We start from the raw sequence: 22,655 nt of genomic DNA on the forward strand, positions 1-22,655 counted from the left end.
AAATGTATATATGTGTTGTATATGCACAAACACAGAGTAACACGAGCACTTGCACGATGCCTACCGTGTGTCCTTACATTTGATGTCATTTATCCTCACAATGATGCTATGAGGTAGCTAGCTACTTTGATTATTCCTGTTTTATAAATAAGGACCTAGAATTGAGATCCAGAATTGTGTATATACGTTTTTATTTATTTATTTATTTATTATTTATTTATTTATTTTTAAAGATTTTATTTATTTATTTGAGAGAGAGAGACTGAGAGAGAGAGCACATGAGAGGGGGGAGGGTTGGGAGGGTCAGAGGGAGAAGCAGACTCCCTGCCGAGCAGGGAGACCGATGCGGGACTCGATCCAGGGACTCCAGGATCATGACCTGAGCTGAAGGCAGTCGCTTAACCAACTGAGCCACCCAGGCACCCTGTATATACGTTTTTAAATAAAAACAGGATCATATTCTACATATATCTTGACTTTTTGAAGGAGAGTATAAATCACCTGTATAACCAACACACAGATCAAGCAGAAGAACCTTATCACTAGGCCAGTAGCCCCCTGCATATTCCCTCCTGGTTACCGCCTCCTCCTTCCAAGACTACCCACTATCCTGACTTCTAACAGCATAGATTAGTTTTGCCTATTTTTGTAGTTTATATAAATAGAATCATAAAGTACAAATTCTTTGGTATATATGACTTCTTTTCCTTAACATTATGTTTGTGAAATTCATTCATGAGGTTGCATGCAGCAGTCACTCTTCTGAGCTCATTGCCCTGTAGTATTCCATTACACTGTATACAACGGTTTATCCATTCTAATGGTGGGTGTTTGGATTGCTCTCAGTTTTTGGCTATTATTCATATTATTTGTAGCAATTATTTCAGCTGTCATCAAAATATTTGGAATATTATGTTTAGTAACCTTTTCCTGTTACAACCATTGCAAACTCTTCAGGTTTGAGTTTTTTTTTTTTACTATGGTAAAATAGATGTGACATAAAATTTACCATTTAAACCTTTTTTAAGGGTACAATTTAGAGGCGGTAAGTACATTCACACTGTTGAGCAACCATGGCTACCATCCATCTCCAGAACTTTTTTATCTTGTAAAACTGAAACTCTGTATCCATTAAACAGTGACTCCCCATTCCCCACTCCCCCCAGCCCCTAGCAACCACCACCTTCTGTCTCTATGATTTGACTGTTCTAGGTACCTCAAATGAGTGGAATCACTTGTATTGGCCTTCTGTGATTGGTTTATTTCACTTAGCATAGTATCTTCAAGGTTCATCCATATTGTATCATGTGTCAGAATTTCCTTCCTTTTTAATGCTGAATAATAGTCCATTGTATGTATATACCATATTTGTTTATGCATTCACCCATCAATGGGCACTTTGGTTGCTTCTACCTTTTGTGAATAATGCTATGAACATGGATATACAAATATCTCTTCAAGTCTCTGCTTTTAATTCTTTTAGGTAGTTTGTGGCTTTTTCATATGTTTGTGGTGTCTTTACACAGAAATTTCTCATTTTTATGTTGGCAGCTCTGTTTTTTCTTTTGTGGTCTTAGTGTTTTATGTCAATGCTTAAAAAAAAAATCTAAGACTGTAATGATAATCTCTCATAGTTTTTTTCTAGAACTTTTATAGTTTTGTTTTTGTGTTTAGCTGTTTCCATTTGGAGTTTGTTTTTGTATTTGTTGAGAGGTAGAACTTTTAATTTACAGTTTTCCCCAAATATGTACATTTGTTTCAATACTGTTGATTGTGAAGAAACTTTCTTCATGATTTTTTTTCATTGAGATATCACTCAAAAAATTCAAGGTCTACAGAAAAACTAAGGAAAGAAGAAAATAATGAATGTGATGAGAAGGGCAAGAATCACCAATGGGCACAAATAAAATGTCTTAGTGAAAACCCACTAGAAATACTTGGCAGGCTTTCTAGGAGTAAATGCCCACTGCAAATAATAAATGAGTTCATGACTAGAACCAAATGCTCTGGTGTGTACACATTAGTGCTGTTTTCTTATGAAAAGCCTTAACCACAGAATTATAACTGAGATGGCAGTCTTTTGGATTCACTTGCCTGGGATCAGGTTCTTTGCAGCCATTTTGAAATTGCCAGTCAGGTTGAAAGAATGAAGGAATTGTTTTGCCATTCTGGAAAGATCATCTCAGATAGAAATTTTTCCTTCATTGGGAGAAACATTGGTTGGTAACACTTTAATAATTATTTTTTAAGGTAAAAACTTCCTAGTTTTTTGTTTTAAAAATAGAAACCCACTAAATTGTTCAAGCAAAGATGCAGTATAATGCTCAGGAAAACAATGTGATTGACTTTTAAAATATCAGGAAACCAGTTGTGAAGTTTTCTGATCAGGCACGGTTGACAACGCAGTAGATAAAGGGGGGAGTTAATAGTAAAGACAGACTCTGGTGGGGTGGGGCAGAAGTATGGCTCAAATTAGAAACCACCATCATAAGCACTTTGGGGTTAATAATGATTGATTGTTATTGAGCCTAATTATTCAAGTTTGGTAAATCCTAGGAGTAATTAAACTTGGAAACTGAAGCCTGGAATTTATCAAAGCATTATAAAATGCATTCCTAATTTAGTTTTCCAGAAGTTCCTAATGAAATCTGAATGTTACAAGAGCCTGGGCCCTGGAGTGGGACAGTCATGGATTCTGTTCTAAGTGCTTCCATTTTACTAGCTGAGTGACCTTGAACTGGTTTTTCACTCTGAACCTCAATTTTCATACATGTGAAATGAGGACTTATTGCAGTCATCGTGAGGATCAAATTATGTAATCCAACAGCCTGCACGGCCTGACACCTCGCACAAAGTAAACACTATTACTAGCCGATAGCCTTTCCTTTGTGTGAATAATTTAGCATGGGCTAAATGATGTTTTAAACTGTTGAGTGTTAAATCAGTTTTGAAAGATGTCAGACTTACAGGCTGTAACCCGCTTATCGCAGTCATTTTGTTTCATCAGTGTGGGGATATTATACTAAAGCAGTTGTTCAGGTATTTTTGAAGGAGCCCAGTGGAAAGCCATAAGGACTTTGCTAGGCTGGCTCTCACAATAAGGTATTTCGTAGAAGGCATTACAGTTTACAATGCTGAAGTGAAGTAACATGGAGTAAGTGATCATTTTGTCCAATTATTTTGTCAATAGGTGAAAATTTGGTTTCAGAACAGAAGAATGAAGTGGCGGAATTCCAAAGAGAAGGAAGTGCTTTCCAACAGGTGTGTCCAGGAAGTAGGCCTTCAAGAGGATCCCCTCTCAAGGTCTGCTCTGGGGCTCCCTTCTCCGTGTCCCTCACTCTGGGAAGTCTCCCAGCAGCACTCGAGTCCAAGATGGAGGGAGAATTCGCCAGAACCTTCAGAAAGACTCATCCAACAGAGTTCAGGGGCAGCGGCCCCAGAAGCAAAGTCACAGCAGGGTGCCTTGTATTTGTGTTCGGAAGATGCTGGAGACAAGGGTGTACTTACTGGGGCAGTCTGAATGGAAACCTTCCTCTACGTTAATTTAAAAGGATGCTTAACTAATAACATTTGGACTCTAAAACCAGCTAGCTTGTGCCTCATCAGTGCCTAAAAAGTAATACCTTTGGAGTGATGCATGAACTAATTCTTTAGGAAACCCTCTCAATTGCTCTCTTGTTTGGCTCCCAGACTCAGGCTTAATTTGTAAGTGGAGTAGAATCTCCCAGAAAGTACGAAGGAACTGAAAAGAATGAGAGTTATAGTTGGCTCAGTCCCTGCTCTGAGTATGTGTGTATATATGTGTGTGTCTCTACGTGTGTGTGTATATATATATAAATACTCATTGAAATACATTAGTAGGAATTAGTTCCTCTTTAAATATTGCACCAAGCAAATTCATTTCCTTTTATATTAGGAAAAACCAACTATTGACCGAATGTTATTAATTTTCTGAAAATAATGTAAAATTTGGATTTTGGTCCAATGTGTTTTTTAAAAATTCCTATTTTCTGATTTCTTTCAGTCTCCAGCTATAAATGAACTTAACAGCTCAGCTCAGCTACCCTAATCGAATGAGCCACTGTTAGATACATACCCTGAAAGTCTATGTTTAAAAGTAATCCAACAAGAAAACTAGAAGAATTTCTGAATGAAACTATTAGGACCCTTAATTTTCCAAGTGTCTGGACTTCATCAGGACATCATTGAGGGAGGTACCCGTTTAACTAATGATTATCTTTTGATCTCTTCTCTGTAAGGATGGGCCTTAATCAAGGTTTGCAAAATGAAATGCCTTTAACGGCCTGTCAGTAAATAACGGGCGTGGCCCACCTAAAAATATTTGAGTAATAATTTTAAAAGTATTGTGTTGGGCAAATGAAACATCTCTGCCAAGCAGTTTGTGACCTCCGGCCAAGACTTAAAGAAGTGTCACAGTTCCTAAAATGTTCCCAACTGGACTTCAAAACACGATACTGATGGAACTGGTAGTGGATTTCTGTTTGCACTTCTAGTTATAGACTCAATTTTCCACTTAGGTGGTATACACTATATATATTAGGTTATTTTTATGTATTAACAAGCACCACACAGATGTTTTGTGTGTTTTGTTGTTCCTGAAATAGTAGTGATATAAAATTGCATTTCTGGTAATGATTTGCTTAATCTAGAAATTTTTATTCCAGGTCCAAGAAAAAATTATGTTTCACTTTGAAGGAAATGAGGCAGAAAAAGGAAATAATGTGGTTTTGAACTAGGTTATTATTAATCTGTGGACAAGAAACATTATTAGAAGTTCATGGTGTGGAATTTTGTTAGACAGCTGCGTAAAGAGAGTGGCTTCTAATTTGCTTACATTCTTAGTTATAGACTTTGAGGCTTTAGCGTTTAAAGAAGGTAATATCTCAGAAGACAACAGTTTTAGTCAGCATCAGGTAATGATTTTGTCTGAACATGATTTGAATTGGGGTATGCTAGCCTGTGTCTTGATCACGAGATGTTTTACTTAAAAGTCCTCTCGGAAAAAGCTTGTCTCAGTGTCTGTGGGAAAGAGTAGCAGGGATCTGCTGACAACAATTTAAAATTTAAAACCTGTCTTAAAATGATTTATAGTATTGGGTTTTTTTTTTCTTGGTAGAATGTTAACCTCACCTACATTTATTGGGTCTTTTCTATGCACCAGAGACTGTGCTAAGCCTTTAGGGTGAGTTAATTCATGGCAGTCCTCATGACAGTAGCCCTAGGAGGTAGGCACTGTTACTGTCAGGATTCTGTTACCCAGACGAGGGCGAAAGGCCCTTGTTAGGGTGGTGGCCCAAGGTCATGAGGTTAATAAATGGGATTTGGACCCTGGCCATCAAGTTTCAAATCTTGAAATCATACCAACCATACGGGGGTGCATACCGCTGTAGAATGTATTCACCAGCTATGGGATGCATTGTAAGACATACGTTTTGGGGATTGCGGTAAGATTTATTAAAGAAATTCAGAAGCATATTGTACTTTATGATCTCTTACTTGGGGAATGGTTTTCTTTCTAGTGTTCTCTTCTCTATTAACTTTGAAGTTTAGGGAAAGTAAAGAATTGCAAAATCCTTCAACTATGAAGCCTCTATAGAAAATAGTCCCATAGGAGTGTTTAAGTGAAATGAAACTATTTTTTTTATCACTCACTGCCAAAAATTTTGAAGTGCTTATCTATGGTTAATGTTTCTTGAGAATAACCTGAAGATCAAACAAGAGCAACCTGCTTCATGGCCACCTGATAAACCAGGTTTTAGATGTGGGCTAATTGGTGCTTAAATGATCTAACCCCAGACTTTCACACCAAGCTCTGAGACTCAGCAGAGGCTTTTCTCTCTGTAAGGTTGGCCTGATAGTCAAATATACCAATAAATATTTTAATTGGTTTCTACTCTGGAATGCCTTAAGGCTCAGGAAAAGTATACTTTAGATGAATATATTAGGGATACATAGGAAACACACACAAATGCATACACTTGGTGCACATACATAAGCCTGTTGTGCCTTCCCTTTGCCTTCTTTGCTTGAATTACTGCTGAGCTTGATATTCTAATTGACAAGGGTCTCCCTTCTCTCTTAATTTGTACTCTGCCAACTCTCTCTCTACCTCTCTCCACCTAAAATACATACACATGTATTTTCCTCTGTTCTCTAGATGCAGATTCCTTTTCTCCATGTGGTCACATATTAGTGTATTTGTTGTCTGCTTTCCAGGCAAATTGAGCTCTAGTAAGCACCAGAACCAGAGAAGCCTGGAGGCGAAGGTATTTTTAAAATTTTTAGAAGACATTGTCATGTGGATTTTTAGGCAGATGAGAAGAAAAAATGGTTAGTGCCATCCTCTAGCTTTTACAAAGATAAATATTTTATAAAGCTAAATATAAAGGGTTGGAAGTATATAGCAGGGTAGGCCTGATCACTGGGTCAGGAGACAGTGAAAGCCATAATCATTGATGTTGAAAAGGCAGTTCTATTTTCTTAGTGATGCCGTGGGTTGAATGGGGAACCCAGTTGCTTAGTCCAGTGGTTCTCAGACTTTAAAAATCCATACATATGAACATGCCATACCTTCCAACCAGTTTTGGGTATGTGCTCAGATTTGTGCATATACTTCATACATTCTCTTCAGCCACACCTCCCACTCCACCCTCTGAGAATCATTACACATGTTTTTCTCTTTTCAAATATAAAGTCATAATTAAATTTGCTCATTCAAGCCACCCATGTCCTTTCTGGCCCCTTTCATTCTGCATTCTGATGCATTTTTTTTTAAAGCTACACACTCGCCAACGTGTTCTGTGACCTACCCCCTGATGCCCAGTGATTTCTTCAAGCTCTGCTGGCCTTTAGTACAGAAGGCTCATTCCACTGTGTTGATAAGCCTGTAAGACCCTGCCTCTGCAGTCATCTGAAATCTACAAAAGTACTTTTTCTTTCTGGATTTCAACACTTATTGGGTACTCAGTGTGAGGCACTGTCCTAGGCTCTGTGTAAACAAATGTGAGGGAGAATGTGGTCCTTGCCCTCAAGAAACTTAGAATTAGTCTTTTTGCCAAACAACTTTTGATATATTCTATGCTGTCGGTAATCAGACCCAGTAAATTTGAAGCAAAAAATAATCTTCTAACATCCTCCAAAACCCCCATCTCTCCATGTGAGTTTGGGGGGAGTGATACGAAGTTGATTAAGTGCTCCACTATTCAGAAAAATACAAGCTACCTGGCGTCGTTGGTTTTCTCTCTCTCCTCCAATCAGGCCACGTTGGTCCCAAGAGGAGTCAGAGCCCGAGGGAAGAATTCATTATTCTTGTGTTCATAGTGCATCCGACCCTCTACTTTGGTCTTTCTACTTTCTCAGCCTCAGATCAACCTGTACCCATGGTGGGTGGGAACAGTGAAGGAAAAGCAAATAACACAAGTGAGGTGGGAAATCAGGATAAGTATTCTCGAATATATAAGGAAGTTTTGCAGAATTAATTTATATCCTTTATCAACCATCTCTGAAATAAGCAACTACCTTAAGAATGTTGGACTAGCCCCACAAAGATGGTTCTTATCTTCCAGCTATTATTTTGGTTCTGTTACATTGTTATTTTTGGTTGTAAAACTTATACATGCTCATTATGAAGAAACACACTTGAAAATATAGCTAACAAAAATACGTGTGTAATTCCATTATTTGGAGACAGCCAACTTAGCTCTTTTGTGAAAAATTTTCACTTTGAATGTATGTATATATAAAGGTGTGTATGACTAAACAAATTTGGATCATAGTATGTATCCAGTTTATCCTGCTTTTTTTAACTCAACTTTTTACAGAGTACATTTCCCCATGCCATTAAATAAATGCTGAAACTATTTATGATGGCTATATAATTTTCCATTGCTAACTCTTTCACTTCTTGAGGTGGACCAAGGAATGGGGCTGGGGGATGGCAGGTCATGGAAAGAATAATCATGGAGCTCCTGTACCAAATGGAGAACTTCTTCCAAAAAGCCACCATGAAGTTTATCAAAACATATCCATCCAGTCAAGGTCCAAGGGAGTGTACACACTTGGATTTCAATACCTTGCCAGCAGTAAACATACTAATATAGGGCAGAATTTTTAATTGTGCTTTACAGTCACACTGATACCTCATTTTAGCTATGTTTTATCGCCCACGATGTGGGTAGAAGTCAAGCAAACTATTGGGTGTCCGGCATCTGTCACCATTTTGAAGGCTGAGATGATAAGGCTGTTCTCCCTAGTTAGTCCAGAATTCCCCAGTTCCCACAACTCTATGGACATTCTCTCAAAGTTGCATGAGTAACAGAAATTATGAGGAAAACCTTTTGGGATCAGAACATTCTGAGGTTAAAAGGTAGCCTTCAGTGTTATTTAAACCCAAAGCAGAATCATCAAGTGTTTGATGTTAACCAAAATTAAAAAAAATCAGGTACATCAATTTGAATAAAATAAAGTGATATAATTAAGTCATAATGTATAGTTAATTCTATTATGATGAATTTCCATTGTAGTTTCCTAGAGCAGCCATAGTAGACTACCACAAACCGTATGGCTTAAGACAACAGAAATCTATTCTCTCACAGTTGTGGAGGCCAAAAATCCATAATCAAGATGCTGGCAGGGCCATGGTCCCTCAGAAGATTTTAGGAAGCTGCCCTTTCCAGCTTCTAGTGGCTCTAGGGAGGTCTTTAGGTTGGGCTGTGTGACTCCAACCTCTACCTCTGGCTCATATGGTCTTCTCTCCTGTGTCTGTGTCACAAATTTTTCTCTGCCTTTCTCTTATAATGACCCCTCTAATTGGTTTTAGAGCTGACTTCAAGTCCAGGATAATCATATCTTAAGATCCTTAACTTCATTGCATCTGTAAAGACCCCTTTTCAAATAAGGTCACATTCACAGGTTCCAGGAGTTAGGACATAGACATACCTTTTTGCAAACCACTATTCAACCCACCACGACTGTATTCTACAATATTACAGAAAAAGATCTAGAAAAACAAAAAGACTTATACTCCCTTGGCATTCCCTGTAATGGAATTTGACTTATATTGCTTTGACTTAAGGTTTTGTACCAATTAAGCGATATACTACTTACAAGAGTATTTGGGGCAGGAAAATTTTTGCGAAAGTTGCCTCCATTTTGGATTTCTTTCTACACTACAATTTAAGAAAATGCAGCCCTAATTTTTTAAAGCCCTTGCATGGATTCCATATGTTGACCATTTAATCCGAGGTGTTTCCTTCCTTATTATACAAATGTGGTGCACATCAAAAAATTGGCATTGTTTAATTTATGACTCACACGTGAACCATTGTTTTTTGTGATGTCGTTATTTTAAGTGATTCATAAACTAAACAATGCCAATATTTTGGACACATACCATATTTGTATAATGAGGAAACACCTTCTTGTATTAAATGGTCAACATCTGGGATCCATGTGGGAATTTCTTTGAAATTTTAAATAAAGACAAATTAGCATGGCATACATTTTCTCAGAGATGCAGCTAGCTGTAATCAAAAGACAGAATGACTTGGTACTATATTGTGGTTAAGAAAACAGGAATGTTGTTGACAGAAACATCCAATAATGTTTTTACAGCACTATTTTGATGATGGGGTAAATGGAGTTGTGGAGTGAAACACAATATGGGCAGTGTTGAGTCAGGGATCAAAAATCAACTCAAGTGTACTCTCTTAGTAGGAGTGTAAGTTATTAAAAACTTTCTGGAGGGCAATTTGGTAACACAAACAAGTTGTTAAATGAGCATACCCTTTGACTAGACAATGCCACTTACTAGAATTTATCTTAAGGAAATAGAAGTGTGCAAACAATTTTATATAGAAAGGTACTCATCAAAATATATTTGACTTTGTTTTGTAAAGCAGTTTCAGGTTCACAGGAAAATTGAGCAGAGGGTACAGAGATTTCCCATATGTCCCCCCTCTTAACAGCCTCCCCACTATCAGCATTTCACACCAGAGTGGTACATTTGTACAACTGAAGGACTTACATTGACACATCATTATCGCCTGACGTCCATAGCTTACATCAGAATTCACTCTTGGTATTACACATTCTAGGGGTTTTGACAAATATATAATGACATGTATCTACCATTATAGTATCACATAAAGTAGTTTCACTGTCCGAAAAGCCCCATCATAATATATTTTTATATTTTAATAGGGAATTGGTTAAATCAATTTTAGCAAATTTATATAATGAAATCCTATGCAGCCATTGAAATTGATATTATAGAAAAAAAAAGATGATTTATAAAAATGGCCAGGATTCATTGTTAAGGGAAAAGCAGATTACCAAACAATATGTTAATAGCCAAATTGTGTGCGTGTGTATGTGTGTGTGTCTGTGTTATGTGTGTGCACATACAGGTTTAGAGACAAGACTATACAAACATATGAACTCTAGCTGTCTCTGGGTAGTGGGGTTAAAGATGATGTTGATTTTTTTTTCCCTTGTTCTTCTTTTTCCAAATAATTGACTCTAAATCATATCACTTTTAAAATCAGAAAATGCATATCTTGATATGGCTGTCTCACAGATATCTCAAATTCAAATGAGCTCTTCTTTCACCCCTAGTCTCTACCAGCATTTCCTTCTTTCAAAAAAATGGCAAAGTAGGACAGTGAATTCAGCAATGTGGGAGTCAGCTTTCCTCTTTTCTCCCCACTCCCATCATATAGAACCAGTTGCCAAGGCTGGTCTATGCATTCCCCTAACATGTCTTTAATCTGGCCCTTCTGTCCAGCCCCACAGCCATGCACATCCCAGATCTCTTTGCATTCCTTCTAGCTTCCTTCCAACTCTTACTCCAGGCTATAGGTGACTGATTCTTTTAACATTTGAATCTTTTTTTTTAAAGTTAATTTTTTTTATTATGTTAATCACCATACATTACATCATTAGTTTTTGATGTAGTGTTCCATGATTCATTGTTTGCATATAACACCCAATGCTCCATTCAGTACGTGCCCTCTTTAATACCCATCACCAGGCTAACCCATCCCCCCAGCCCTCTCCCCTCTAGAACCCTCAGTTTGTTTCTCAGAGTCCATAGTCTCTCATGGTTCGTCTCCCCCTCCGATTTCCCCCCCTTCATTTTTTCCTTCCTACTGGCACAAAAACAGCCACATAGATCAATGGAACAGAATAGAGAGCCCAGAAATGGACCCTCAACTCTATGGTCAACTAATCTTCGACAAAGCAGGAGAGAATGTCCAATGGAAGAAAGACAGTCTCTTCAACAAATGCTGTTGGGAAAATTGGACAGCCACATGCAGAAGAATAAAACTGGACCATTTCCTTACACCACACACAAAAATAGACTCAAAATGGTTGAAAGACCTAAATGTGAGACAGGATTCCATCAAAATCCTAGAGGAGAACACAGGCAGCAACCTCTTTGACCTCAGCCACAGCAACTTCTTCCTAGAAACATCGCCAAAGGCAAGGGAAGCAAGGGCAAAAATCAACTATTGGGACTTCATCAAGATAAAAACTTGTGCACAGCAAAGGAAACAGTCAACAAAACCAAAAGACAATCGACAGAATGGGAGAAGATATTTGCAAATGACATATCAGATAAAGGGCTAGTATCCAAAATCTGTAAAGAACTTATCAAACTTAACATTTAAATCTAATCATGCCATCCTTCCCATTAAAATCTTTCTGTGGTTCTTCCCCAAGCTAAGACCAAGACCAACCTCCCTCACCTAGTTTACGGTGTCCTCTGAGATCTGTTTCCTGCTCCTCTCTGGTCTCATCTCTCTTCACTTCCATTCTTATTCTCTACATTCTAGACGTGTTGGATTTTCTCCATTTCCTTAAATTTTGTACACTCTTGTAACTCTCACAAGCATTTGCACAAGCTAATCCCAGACTGTTGTCCTTCTCTGCTCCCCACCGACAAACGTTTCTCCTCGCCTACTCTTAAACCCAGCCTTCAGGTCTCCCCTGGACTCCCAGGTGAAATTTCTACTGGGTGCACCCTCTTCCCAACACCCTCACCACCGTTGTAATTACCTATTCATCTTTTGTTTTCCCGATCTCATGAATCTAGATAGACTTTAAGCTCTGTAAGTTTAGAAAATCTGTCTGTATTTTCCCCTCTCCATCAATAGCTAGCAGGGAGCCTGGAATTCAATAATTCCACAATAAATATATTTGTTTGATTTGAAATTAAATGATATGTGAGTTTCCTTCCAGTTTTCCCACATATTTGTCTTTTTGAGAGCTCTCTTGTTAAATGAAGTAATGGGTGAGTGAGGGAAGCCAGGGAAGTGTGGTCGTGGCATGCAGAGCTGGCCTCAGTCAGCCTAGGCTTGGCATGGTCATTTCCAAAGTTTGACAGGTGCAGTGTGAAATGCGATAGTTTTCTACAATCCAGTCTTTTTCTTCTTATGTGGTATAACATTGAGCACAAACTTCAGTTGTGGAGGAAAATGTAAACAATTGGTGACATGATGATGCAAGATGGCGTTTTGATAAGGGCAAGGTAGAAAGCATATTTGTATTACTTAAGTTATGCTATCATAACAGAATACCATAGATTCGGTGGCTTAAACAGCAGAAATTTATTTTCTCAAAGTTCTGGAGGCCGGAAGTCCAAGATCAAGGGACCAGCAGGGTTGGTTTTGATGAGACCTCACTTCCTGGCCTGCAGATGACCTTCCCACTATGTGTTCACATGGCCTTTCTTCTGTGCTTGTGTGGAGAGAGAGAAGCCTCTGGTGTCTCTTCTTGTAAGGTCATCATTCTATCAGATTAGTGCCCCACCTTGATGACTTCATTTAACCTTAATGACCTCCTTAAAGGCTCTATGTCCAAATATAGCACACTGGGGGGTTAGGCCTTCAACATATGAATTCTGGAACGATAAAATCCAGTTTGTAACAGTATTATCTGTATTTCATTCTATTCTATATTGGTACAGTTGAAACTGTATTTTAACATAAACATTTAAGAGATACTTTTGTATTAATTTCCTGTGGCTGCTATAATAACAGATTACTGAAAACGTGGTGGCTTTAAAATAACAGAAATGTGTTCTCTCACAGTTCCAGGAGCAGGAAGTCCAAGATCAACATTACAGGGCTGAAATCCCGGTGTTGGCAAGACTGGCATCTTCTGGAGGTTCTAGGGGAGACTCTGTTCCTTGCCTCTTCCAGCTTTTGCTGGCTCCTGGCATTCCTTGGCTTGTGGCCCTATTGCTTCAGTCTCTCCATAGTCACATGGCCTCCTCTTCCGTGTGTCTACTCTATTCTTGTCTGTATCAGACCTCCCTCTGTCTCCCTTTTGTAAGATTACATGTGATTACATGTAGGGCTCACTCAGACAATTCAGGGTAGTCTCTCTATCTCAAGACTCTTAATCACATCTGCAAAAACCCTTTTTCCAGATAAGGTAAAATTTACAGATGCCAGGGATTAGGACCTGCTATCTTGGGGTTGGGGGTATGAGGTGTGGTGTTTTTCAGCCTACCACAACCCTTAATTTAAGATGTCCTAGTCTTTTACAATTAAGCCTTGATCTTAAAGTACAATTTCTCTTGGTCAGAAGTATGTTTTTATATCGTGGTCCTGTAAACATATAGTAATCTTTATGATGAAGACCTTCAAGTCATTAAGGTCGGAAATAAAATCAGAAGCCCTAATGCCACTGTTTTAAGTGAGATACTATTATCTTTTCTCCATGTATCATAAAACTTCTAAACTACTTTTATGCACACTATACAAATTAGTCCTTTCACTGATCCCTTGTGCTAAAAGAGATTGCATGTTTGGGGTGCTTGGGTGGCTCAGTCAGTTAAACAACTGCCTTCCACTCAGGTCATGATCTCAGGGTCCTGGGATCAAGCCCTGCATCAGGCTCCCTGCTCAGTGGGGAGTCTGCTTCTCCCTCTCCCTCTGTTTCTCCCTGCCCTGCTCTTACTCTCTCTCTAATAAATAAAATCTTTTTTTTAAAAAAGGAAATTACACATTCAGTTTAAAGATTTTCTATTCTTTTTATTGTCTTTACCTATTTTAAGTTCAGTTCACATTTTATTGTGTGATCTATTATTTTCCCTGGGTGTTTTTAATCACTGAATTTTTGAAGTTTTATTCTTTTTTACCTTATATCATGTTATTCCTTCACTTTTGTGAAATATATATATATTTCATATATATATATATATAACTGCATGCTATTTATTCATGCCATATTGTTTTCACCTTTATAAGATTTGTCTTGATTTATCTCTGAGAATTTATATCTTGGGTTTACTTTAGCAATGGAATTTGTTAGGCTCATCTTGTGAGTCCACAACCATTTATTAACTTCATGTTTTATTCAGGACTGATTGCATCTTCCTCTGCAAGTGAGCTAAACTTCCTATATTTTCAGACTCTGTGAAAACACTGCTTGTATCTAGATATCTAAACCAGAAGACTGCAAGTAATCCTGGATATCTTTGTTTATCTGACTCTCTTGTCCCCCCGTATAGTTAATCACAAAATACAGTCAGCTCTAAACATTTCTCTTATATCCATACATCTTAAGCATGTGTTTACTTCTCTTTATAGCGCATGCTTTATTCCATTCCAGGATATCCTCCCTTTCTTGGAATGACCTCTTAAGTGTTCTTCCTATTGCCAGTGGAGGAAGAGATTAATTAGCAGTAGTCTATTCTTTAAACTTTGTCTTGAGCTCTCTAAAACAGGATTTCTTAACCTTCGCGCTATGGGGATTTTGGGTAAAATAATTCTTTGTCATGCAGGGCTGTCTTGTGCCTTGTGGAATGCTTATCAGCAACCTAGCCTCTACCCATTAGCAAATACTCCTTCACCTCTGTCATGGCAATAAAGAACATCTCGAGACCTGCCAAATATCCCGGGGTGGGAGGAAGGGGATTGCCCCCAGGTAAGAACCACAGCCCTAAAACATGGATTTGATCATGTCACTCTCCTCTTACTATTTTATTGATTCCTTATTTAATTCATTCAACAATTATGTGTTGGTGTGAGGCTCTGTGCTAGAGTATAGGAATATGATGGTGAGCAAGTTAGATGTGGCCATTGCCCACACAGCTTATATTCAAATTCAGTAAACAGTCTAAGTCAATAAAAAAGTATAAATTATAAAGAAAGAAAGAAGGGAAGAAAAAGGCTGGCTACTCTGTAGACTAGATGAGAAATAGGGTAATGACAATGGACAAAGCTGATGGTTTTTTTGAACAGAAAGAAATGGACATATTTGAGACAAGTTTTGAAGCTAGAATCAGTGAGGCTTTCTGATGGATTAAATGTGATAGATGAGGAAAATGAAGGGATTGCAAAGATTCTGAGGCTTGTGGGTTGAGCAAGGAGATGAGCGATGAAGGCATTTCTAAGATGGTGAAGGTATGGGGAATAGGTTTGGATTGGAGATTCAATTTTGGACTCATTAAGCTAGTGAGTCAGAAAACTGGGCATTGGTTTAAGCTGGTTATGGTCATTTAGGGTTGAGAGGAGATACCATTCCCAGAGATATCAATTTGGGAGTCATCAAAATCTAGGTGGTACTTAAAACTATTGTATGGGACCATACAAAAAATGTGGAGAGAAAAGAGCAGAAGAGGACCCTGGAATGCTGCTGAGAGGTAAGATAAGGAGAGATAAGTTCTTTGAATTTGACAATAGAGAGGATGATAGTGATGTTGACAAAAATAGCCATAACTGGAATGGTTAGGAAGTGGTAGGAAGTGAAAGCCAGGCTGGAGAGGGTTGAAGAGAGAATGAAAAGACAGCAGACAGGGTTGAGTATACAAGAGTTTGAAGCAGTTTTGCTGTGTCGGGGAGTGGAGAGAGAACATGGAAGCTGGAGGGGTTTATGCAATGAAGTGAGGTCTTTTTTCTTTTAAGTTGGAGTTACTAGGGAATATTAAGATAACAGTGGAATGACTGAATTGAAAGGGGATGATGACAATGTAGGAAAGGGAGAGAGGAGCCAATTTTGATGACAGCAAAAGGTATTGGATGAAGGGGTGGGTTTAAGAGGTGCCTTCCTTTAGGAGGAGAGAGCACTTTCTCCACTGGACTCTTAGGGAAGAGCAGTGCAGAGGCAGGTCTGCTTGTAGGTGGAGGGAGAGAAGAGTCTTCTCATTTATGACTTCTTACTGAAGCATGAGGCAGTCATCTGCTGAGAATGAAGGTGAAGGCTGAGGAAGGGTGATGGGAGGTTAGAGGAAAAAGGAAATTAAATGAAAGAGGAGTTAAAATCTATCAGAGAAACAGAGAAGGATTTCTGGGTCTTTTTGAGTACCTATTTGCGGTCTATAGTATGAATTTCAAGTGAAACAAGTAAGTTTACATATGTGGTTTTTCTCTACCAATTTTCAAATGCCAGTGCGTATATGAGGAAAGCAGATTAAGAGTCAGAGTTTTGCCGGGAGAGTAGTATGAAAGGATAAAGACCCTGGAGAGAGCACAGTCTTTGGAAAGAGCATGATTATGATGGTGGACCATAGAAGCTAGGCTAGATGAGGGAAGGAAAGAAGCAGCAGGGCTGATTATCAGGGAGAAAGTCATGGGATCAATGTATTGGGGGTCTTGGTGAAAGTGAAGGTTTTTAGATCATGTAAACAAGTGATCTGGTGGTTGGAAAGTGTAATATTTGAAATTAAGATTTTAGAAGTGGTGTAGTTTCTAGTGCTGATGAGGTCTAGGATGGAAACATGAGGATGGGTGGCTGATAGGCTGAAAAGAAAGGTCATTGGTGAAGAGATGAAGGAACTGGAAGTCCCCTTGCTTTTAGGGTAAAGTTTACATTTTTTAATAGGCCACATGGATCTTTGTGAAGTGGTCTCTACTTAATTTTCAATCTGACCTCATCATTCATCACCATCTCCTCACTCCAGGCTTTTTTCAGTGCATCTTGCTCTTTATACTCTCATTACTGCCTTGGGATCTTTGCTCATGTTCTTTCATTCTGCCTAGAACACTCTATCCTCATTGCACTCCAGTTTCCAAGCTATACATATCTTTACTGCTATACATATATTTAAAATTTCATAGGTATTATTTCTTCCATTAATATGTACCTGAGCATAGAATTCTGAGTGAGGCATTCCTCTTTTTGCTTTCAGAGAGACTCTATACTTCCTCTTTTATAGTTGCAAGTGTGTTTCCACGCTAGTCTATGTATGGTAGTGATTTTTAATATATGTTTAGATTCATTTATAGAATAGTACTTGCTCAAATTTTGTAATTATTCCACTTGTTTTGACAAGAATATTGGATGCAAAGTTCTATGCATTTATTCATTTGTTCATTTGTTCAGTTATTCATTCTTTCATTTAACAAATACCTCCTAAGCATGTACAATGTGCCAGGAGGTGCCTGGGATACATCAGTGAATGAAATAGACAGAAATCTTCGCACTTAAGAGCTTATATTCTAGTAGAGGAAGACAGATAATAAATAATGAATGTAGTGTGTAAGTAAATTAGAAGTATGTAAAAATCTGATAAAGGGGGGGGGAAAGTAATACAGGAGGGCCAGGGGTGTGTTTTGCAGTTGTAAATAAAGGCATCAGGGAAGGCTTCGCCAAAGATGATATTTGAGCAAAGACCTGAAGAAGGTGAGGACATTAGTCATGTGGGTATCTAGGGAAAGAGCATTTTTAGGCAGCAGGAATGAGAGTGCAAAGGATCTAAGTGGGAAGACAGATTACATGGATAGAGATGTTGGTCAGTGGGAGCCTGTATGGTATGTTCAAAGGACAGCAAGGAGTTAGTGCGACTGGAGGGGAACAAGCAAAGAGGATAGTGAAAGATGAGGTCAAATAATAAGACCTTCCTTATAAGGTCTTTGGCTGTTACTCTGAGTGAGGGAGATCGGGGAAGTGGCATGATACGATTTATATTTTTAGGGGTCACTGTGGCTACTGGGTTGAGAAGAGACTACAAGGAGAAGGATGGAAGCAGGAAATTCAGGAGGTTGGTGTAACAGTTGGAGGAGATAATGGTGGCTTGGACCCAAGGTAGTAACATGGTAGTAGAGAGAAGTGGTTGAATTCTGGATTTATTTTAAAGATAGAGCCAGTGGATTTCCAGACAGAATAAAGGTGGTATGAGACAGAGGGGATAAGGATGACTCCATGGTTTGCCTGGGCTTATGGAGGGATGGAATCATCATTCATTGAGATAGGGAAGTCTCTGGGTGAGCTAGGGTTTTTTTGGGGGGGGCGTGGATTATAAGTTAGGTTTTAAACATGTTAAGTTTGTGATGTCAATGAGCTCTTTAGGTGGAGATGTTCAGTATGTAATTAGATATACAAACTTAGATTTCAGGACAGAAGCCTGGGCTAGAGATACATATTTTGGAGTCATTTGCATATAGACAACATTTAAATTTTTAAAAATTGTTAATTTTTATATGTTTTTATTTGAGTATAGTTGATATATGTTATGTTAGTTTCAGGTGTACAACATAGTGATTCAGCTTTTCTATGCATAATGCTGTGCTCAGCACAAGTGTAGCTACCCTTTATGGAGAGCATTTAACACAGAGACTGGATGAGGGTGCCAAGGAAGTGAGTATGGGAAGAGAGGAGGGAGCCCCAAGGCTCTCCAATGGTAAGACGTTTGAGAGGAAATGAGGAACCAGCAAAAGAGACTGAGAAGCACCAAGCTTTGGGGGGGGGGGGGGGGGAGAGGAATGCCAACAGGGTGAGTGTCCTAGAAGCTAATGAAGAAAAGAGAGAGTGATCAACAGGGTCAATGCTGATAATAGTACAGTAAGATGGGAACTCAGAAAAGACCTTTGGATTTAGCAATGGAGACATCAACAAGAGCAGTTTCATGGAGACATGAATGAGAAAGCCAGGCTAGAGTATGAAGTATTGAGAGTATCACAGGAGAGGTGTTGGGAGGCAGAAGGTAGTTACTAGCAGAGGGGAGCAGAGAAAGGGGTAGTATTTACAGGGCAGATGGGGTCATGCTAATGGGAATGCTAATAGGAGTGACCCCACAGAATGAAAGAGAGAGAAAGGACTTGAGGAAGAAAGCCGGAGGGGCTGGGCTCCAGGGTACAAGAGCAGGGACTAGCTCTACAGAGAAGCACAGACAGCTCATCTGTAGTAAATGTGGGAAGGCAGAGTATGGATGGGTGCAGATGCTAGTGAGTGGGTAAATGTGATACAGGGAGTCTGGAAAAATTTTTACTGCTTAGAATTTCTCAGTAAGTAGCAAGGAAATCAGCCAAGAGAGGATAGAAATGAGAAAGTGAAGGCTTACATAGAGAAACTGGTGTGAAATATTTAATTGAAGAGTGGATTGAATGGACAAGATTTGAAATATATATGTGTATTAGATCAAGCTTGCTAGTAGTTGCCAAATCTTTATATACTTATTAAATTAGGGTTTGTTTGCTCCAATTACTGAGAATGTTACGATAAAATATCACTGTAATAGAGGATTTGTCAAGTTGCTTGTACAGTTCTGTCAAATTTTGCTTCACATATTTTGAAGTTATTTTATTAGTACATATAACATTAGATTTGTATTCCCAGTGAATCAGACCCTTTGTCATGTAGCAAACCTCTTTAACTTTGGTGATGCTGTTGTACTTGCTACATCAACTTTCTTTTGAGGGGTATTTCACACTTGTACTTTTAATCTTTTTATGTCTTTATGTTTTAGGTTATCTCTTGAAACACTATGTAGCTCAATTTTGTTTAACCCAATCTGTGTAGGGTAGGCAAGAAAGGGGTTTGTGTGTGTGTGTGTGTGTGTGTGTGTGTGTGTGTGTGTACAGCACTAGAGATAACTCAGAATTAGAATTAGATTTGGAAAAGAACACCAAGGGCAGTGGGGAGGCGTTGTGGTTTTAAAGAAAAGCAAATAATAAAATCCATGGACCTGTTGGCAAAAGGAAAGCAAAGCATGAGAACTATCCTACACCCCACGAGGGTTCCAATGGAGATGATAAGGAGACTTGGGATGCTACATGCCTTGAGGGATACCGGTGACCTGCATAGAGGCCAAACCTACATGGAGAAAAGAGAGAATCTATTGCCAGTGAGTCCAAGTTAATGGTATAGAGTAACTCCAGAACTGCCTCATACTATGGATCTTTTAATTAAGAATAAGCTCTCATGGGGGCAGCAAGTTGGCTCAGTTGGTGGAGCATGTGACTCTTGATTTTGGGGTTGTGAGTTTGAGCCCCACATTGGGTGTGGAGATTGCTTAAAAATAAAATGTTAAAAAAAAAAAGAGTAAGCTCTCGTAGATGCTGTGGGTTTCACAATTCAGTTATTCAATCATTAGCCAAATATGTACTGACTACATGAGTCAAGCACTGGGTTGTATGATGGGGAATCAAAACAAGATAAACTAAGAGGTTTATGCCTCCCCTTCTTTAAAATTAATCCTTAGACTTTCTGAAGCCATTTGGCAATTGGGAGATCTTAGTCAAAGATTTTTGAAATAACAGATCTTTAGGTGATTGTACTTAACAGGGGGAAGGGTGGTGATGGTGTCCCATCACTTTGTTAGCCAGGAGAGTGGGACAACACGACCGCAATGGGTTTCATTTCGAGGGGAATTCCAAAGGCCAGACCAGCATGGGCCCTAATCAATGGGGAGGTAAGTAGGACCCCTGTTCTACAGACTAAAGCCGTGGCTCTTAACTTGTTTGGGAATCTGATGAAAGCAGTGGACCCTCTCTCCTTATCACTTGTTCTCCAGGGACATTGGTAACATCTGGAGGCATTTTTTGATAGTGATGATGGGAGCTGTGCTAGTGGCATTTTGTGGGTAGAGGCCAGGGGTAATGCTAAACATCCTAAATGCATAGGACGGTCCCACAACAAAAAATTATCTGGCCCCAGATGTCAGAATGCCAAGATCAAGAAGTTCTGCTCTAAAGACATGCTTGCATATACACACAAAATTTTGAACACCATTTCAGAGGTATGAGAGTCTTCCTAAACCTTATCCTGAGTCAACGGATCTCAAGTCAAAACTCTCTGCTGGAAGGGGTGCACAACCCAGGGCGCTGCAGTTTATAGCAGCACGGACAGAAACGGAGACAGTGTGGCCTGGAGAGCTCACTGAAGAACAGACTGCGGTCTCTCTGCCCTGAGGCAGAGGGTTAGAAGTGGTCTCTTCTGCTCTGACTCGCAGAAGAGACTCGGAATGCTGCCAGGGAAAGCCGCCAGAGAACAAAAGCCCCCAAAACTGATTCCCGCTGAGCCCATCCCCCGCCACAGGGGGGCAGGGCAACTCTGCCCAAACAGGGTTGCCTGAGTAACAGCGTGGCAGGCCCCTCCCCCAGAAGATAGGCTGGGAAAACAAGAGGCCAGCAACCCTAAGGTCCCAAGAAAATAGGTGCATCTTGCTTGGGTTCTGGTCAATAATTTGGACTCTATACATTCCCTCAAACACCCATCAACAGAATGACTAGGAGAAGGAACCCCCAAAATAGAAAAGACTCAGAGATCATGACTTATGCTGCAGATTTACAAATGGATGCGGATATAACCAAGATGTCGGAGATGGAATTCAGGCTAGCAATTGTGAAGACAATGGCTAGAATGGAGAAATCAATTAATGGCAACATAGAGTCTCTAAGGGCAGAAATGAAAGCTGAATTGGCAGAACTTAAAAATGCTATCAATGAGATCCAATCCAATCTAGATAATCTAACAGGGTGACTGAGGCAGAGGAACGAATAAGCGACCTGGAAGACAATATAATAAAAAGGGAAAAGAGGAGGCCAGGGAAAAACAACTCAGAATCCATGAAAATAGAACCAGAGAAATAAGTGACACCATGAAGCGTTCCAATGTCAGAATAATTGGAATACCGGAGGGGGTGGAGAGAGAGAGAGAGGACTAGAAGATGTATTTGAGCAAATCATAGCTGAGAACATCCCTAATCTGGGGAATGAAACAAACATTCACATCCTAGAGGCAGAGAAGACCCCTCCCAAGATCAAGGAAAACAGGCCAACACCCCTGCATGTAATAGTAAAACTTGCAAATCTTAGAACCAACGAAACCATCTTAAGGGCAGTTAGGGGGGAGAGATTCCTTACGTACAGAGGGAGGAACATCAGAATAACGTCAGACCTATCCACAGAGACCTGGCAAGCCAGAAAGGCCTGGCAAGACATATTCAGGGTACTAAATGAGAAGAACATGCAGCCAAGAATACTTTATCCAGCAAGGCTGTCATTTAGAATGGATGGAGAGATGCAGAGCTTCCATGACTGGCAGAAACTGAAAGAATATGTGACCACTAAACCGGCCCTGCAAGAAATATTAAGGGGGGGTTCTATAAAAGGAGAAAGACCCCAAGCGTGATCTACAACAGAAATTTACAGGGACAATCTATAAAAACAACGTCTTCACAGGCAACATGATGACAATTAATTCATATCTTTCAATAGTCACGTTCAACCTGAATGGCCTAAATGCTCCCGTAAAACTGCACAGGGTTGCAGATTGGATAAAAAGACAGGACCCATCCATGTGCTGCCTACAAGACTCCTTTTGAACCTAAAGATACATCCAGACTGAAAGTGAAGGGATGGAGATCCATCTTCCATGCCAGCGGACCTCAAAAGAAAGCTGGGGTA

The 22,655-nt window shown here is 39.3% G+C and overlaps 1 protein-coding gene across 1 annotated transcript in view; it reads left to right on the forward strand.

Moving 5' to 3' along the window:
- DBX2 (developing brain homeobox 2) overlaps positions 1 to 3,726 on the forward strand; it is a 30,981-nt gene extending 27,255 nt beyond the window's left edge. Inside the window, exon 4 of the mRNA XM_021704899.1 lies at positions 3,191 to 3,726. Coding sequence (XP_021560574.1) covers positions 3,191 to 3,520 — 330 coding nt within the window. The 3' untranslated portion in view covers positions 3,521 to 3,726. The remainder of the gene's footprint in view (positions 1 to 3,190) is intronic.
- Positions 3,727 to 22,655: the final 18,929 nt, after the last annotated feature.

This window comes from Neomonachus schauinslandi, chromosome 5, assembly GCF_002201575.2.
Source record: "Neomonachus schauinslandi chromosome 5, ASM220157v2, whole genome shotgun sequence".
Classification (NCBI taxonomy): Eukaryota; Metazoa; Chordata; class Mammalia; order Carnivora; family Phocidae; genus Neomonachus; species Neomonachus schauinslandi.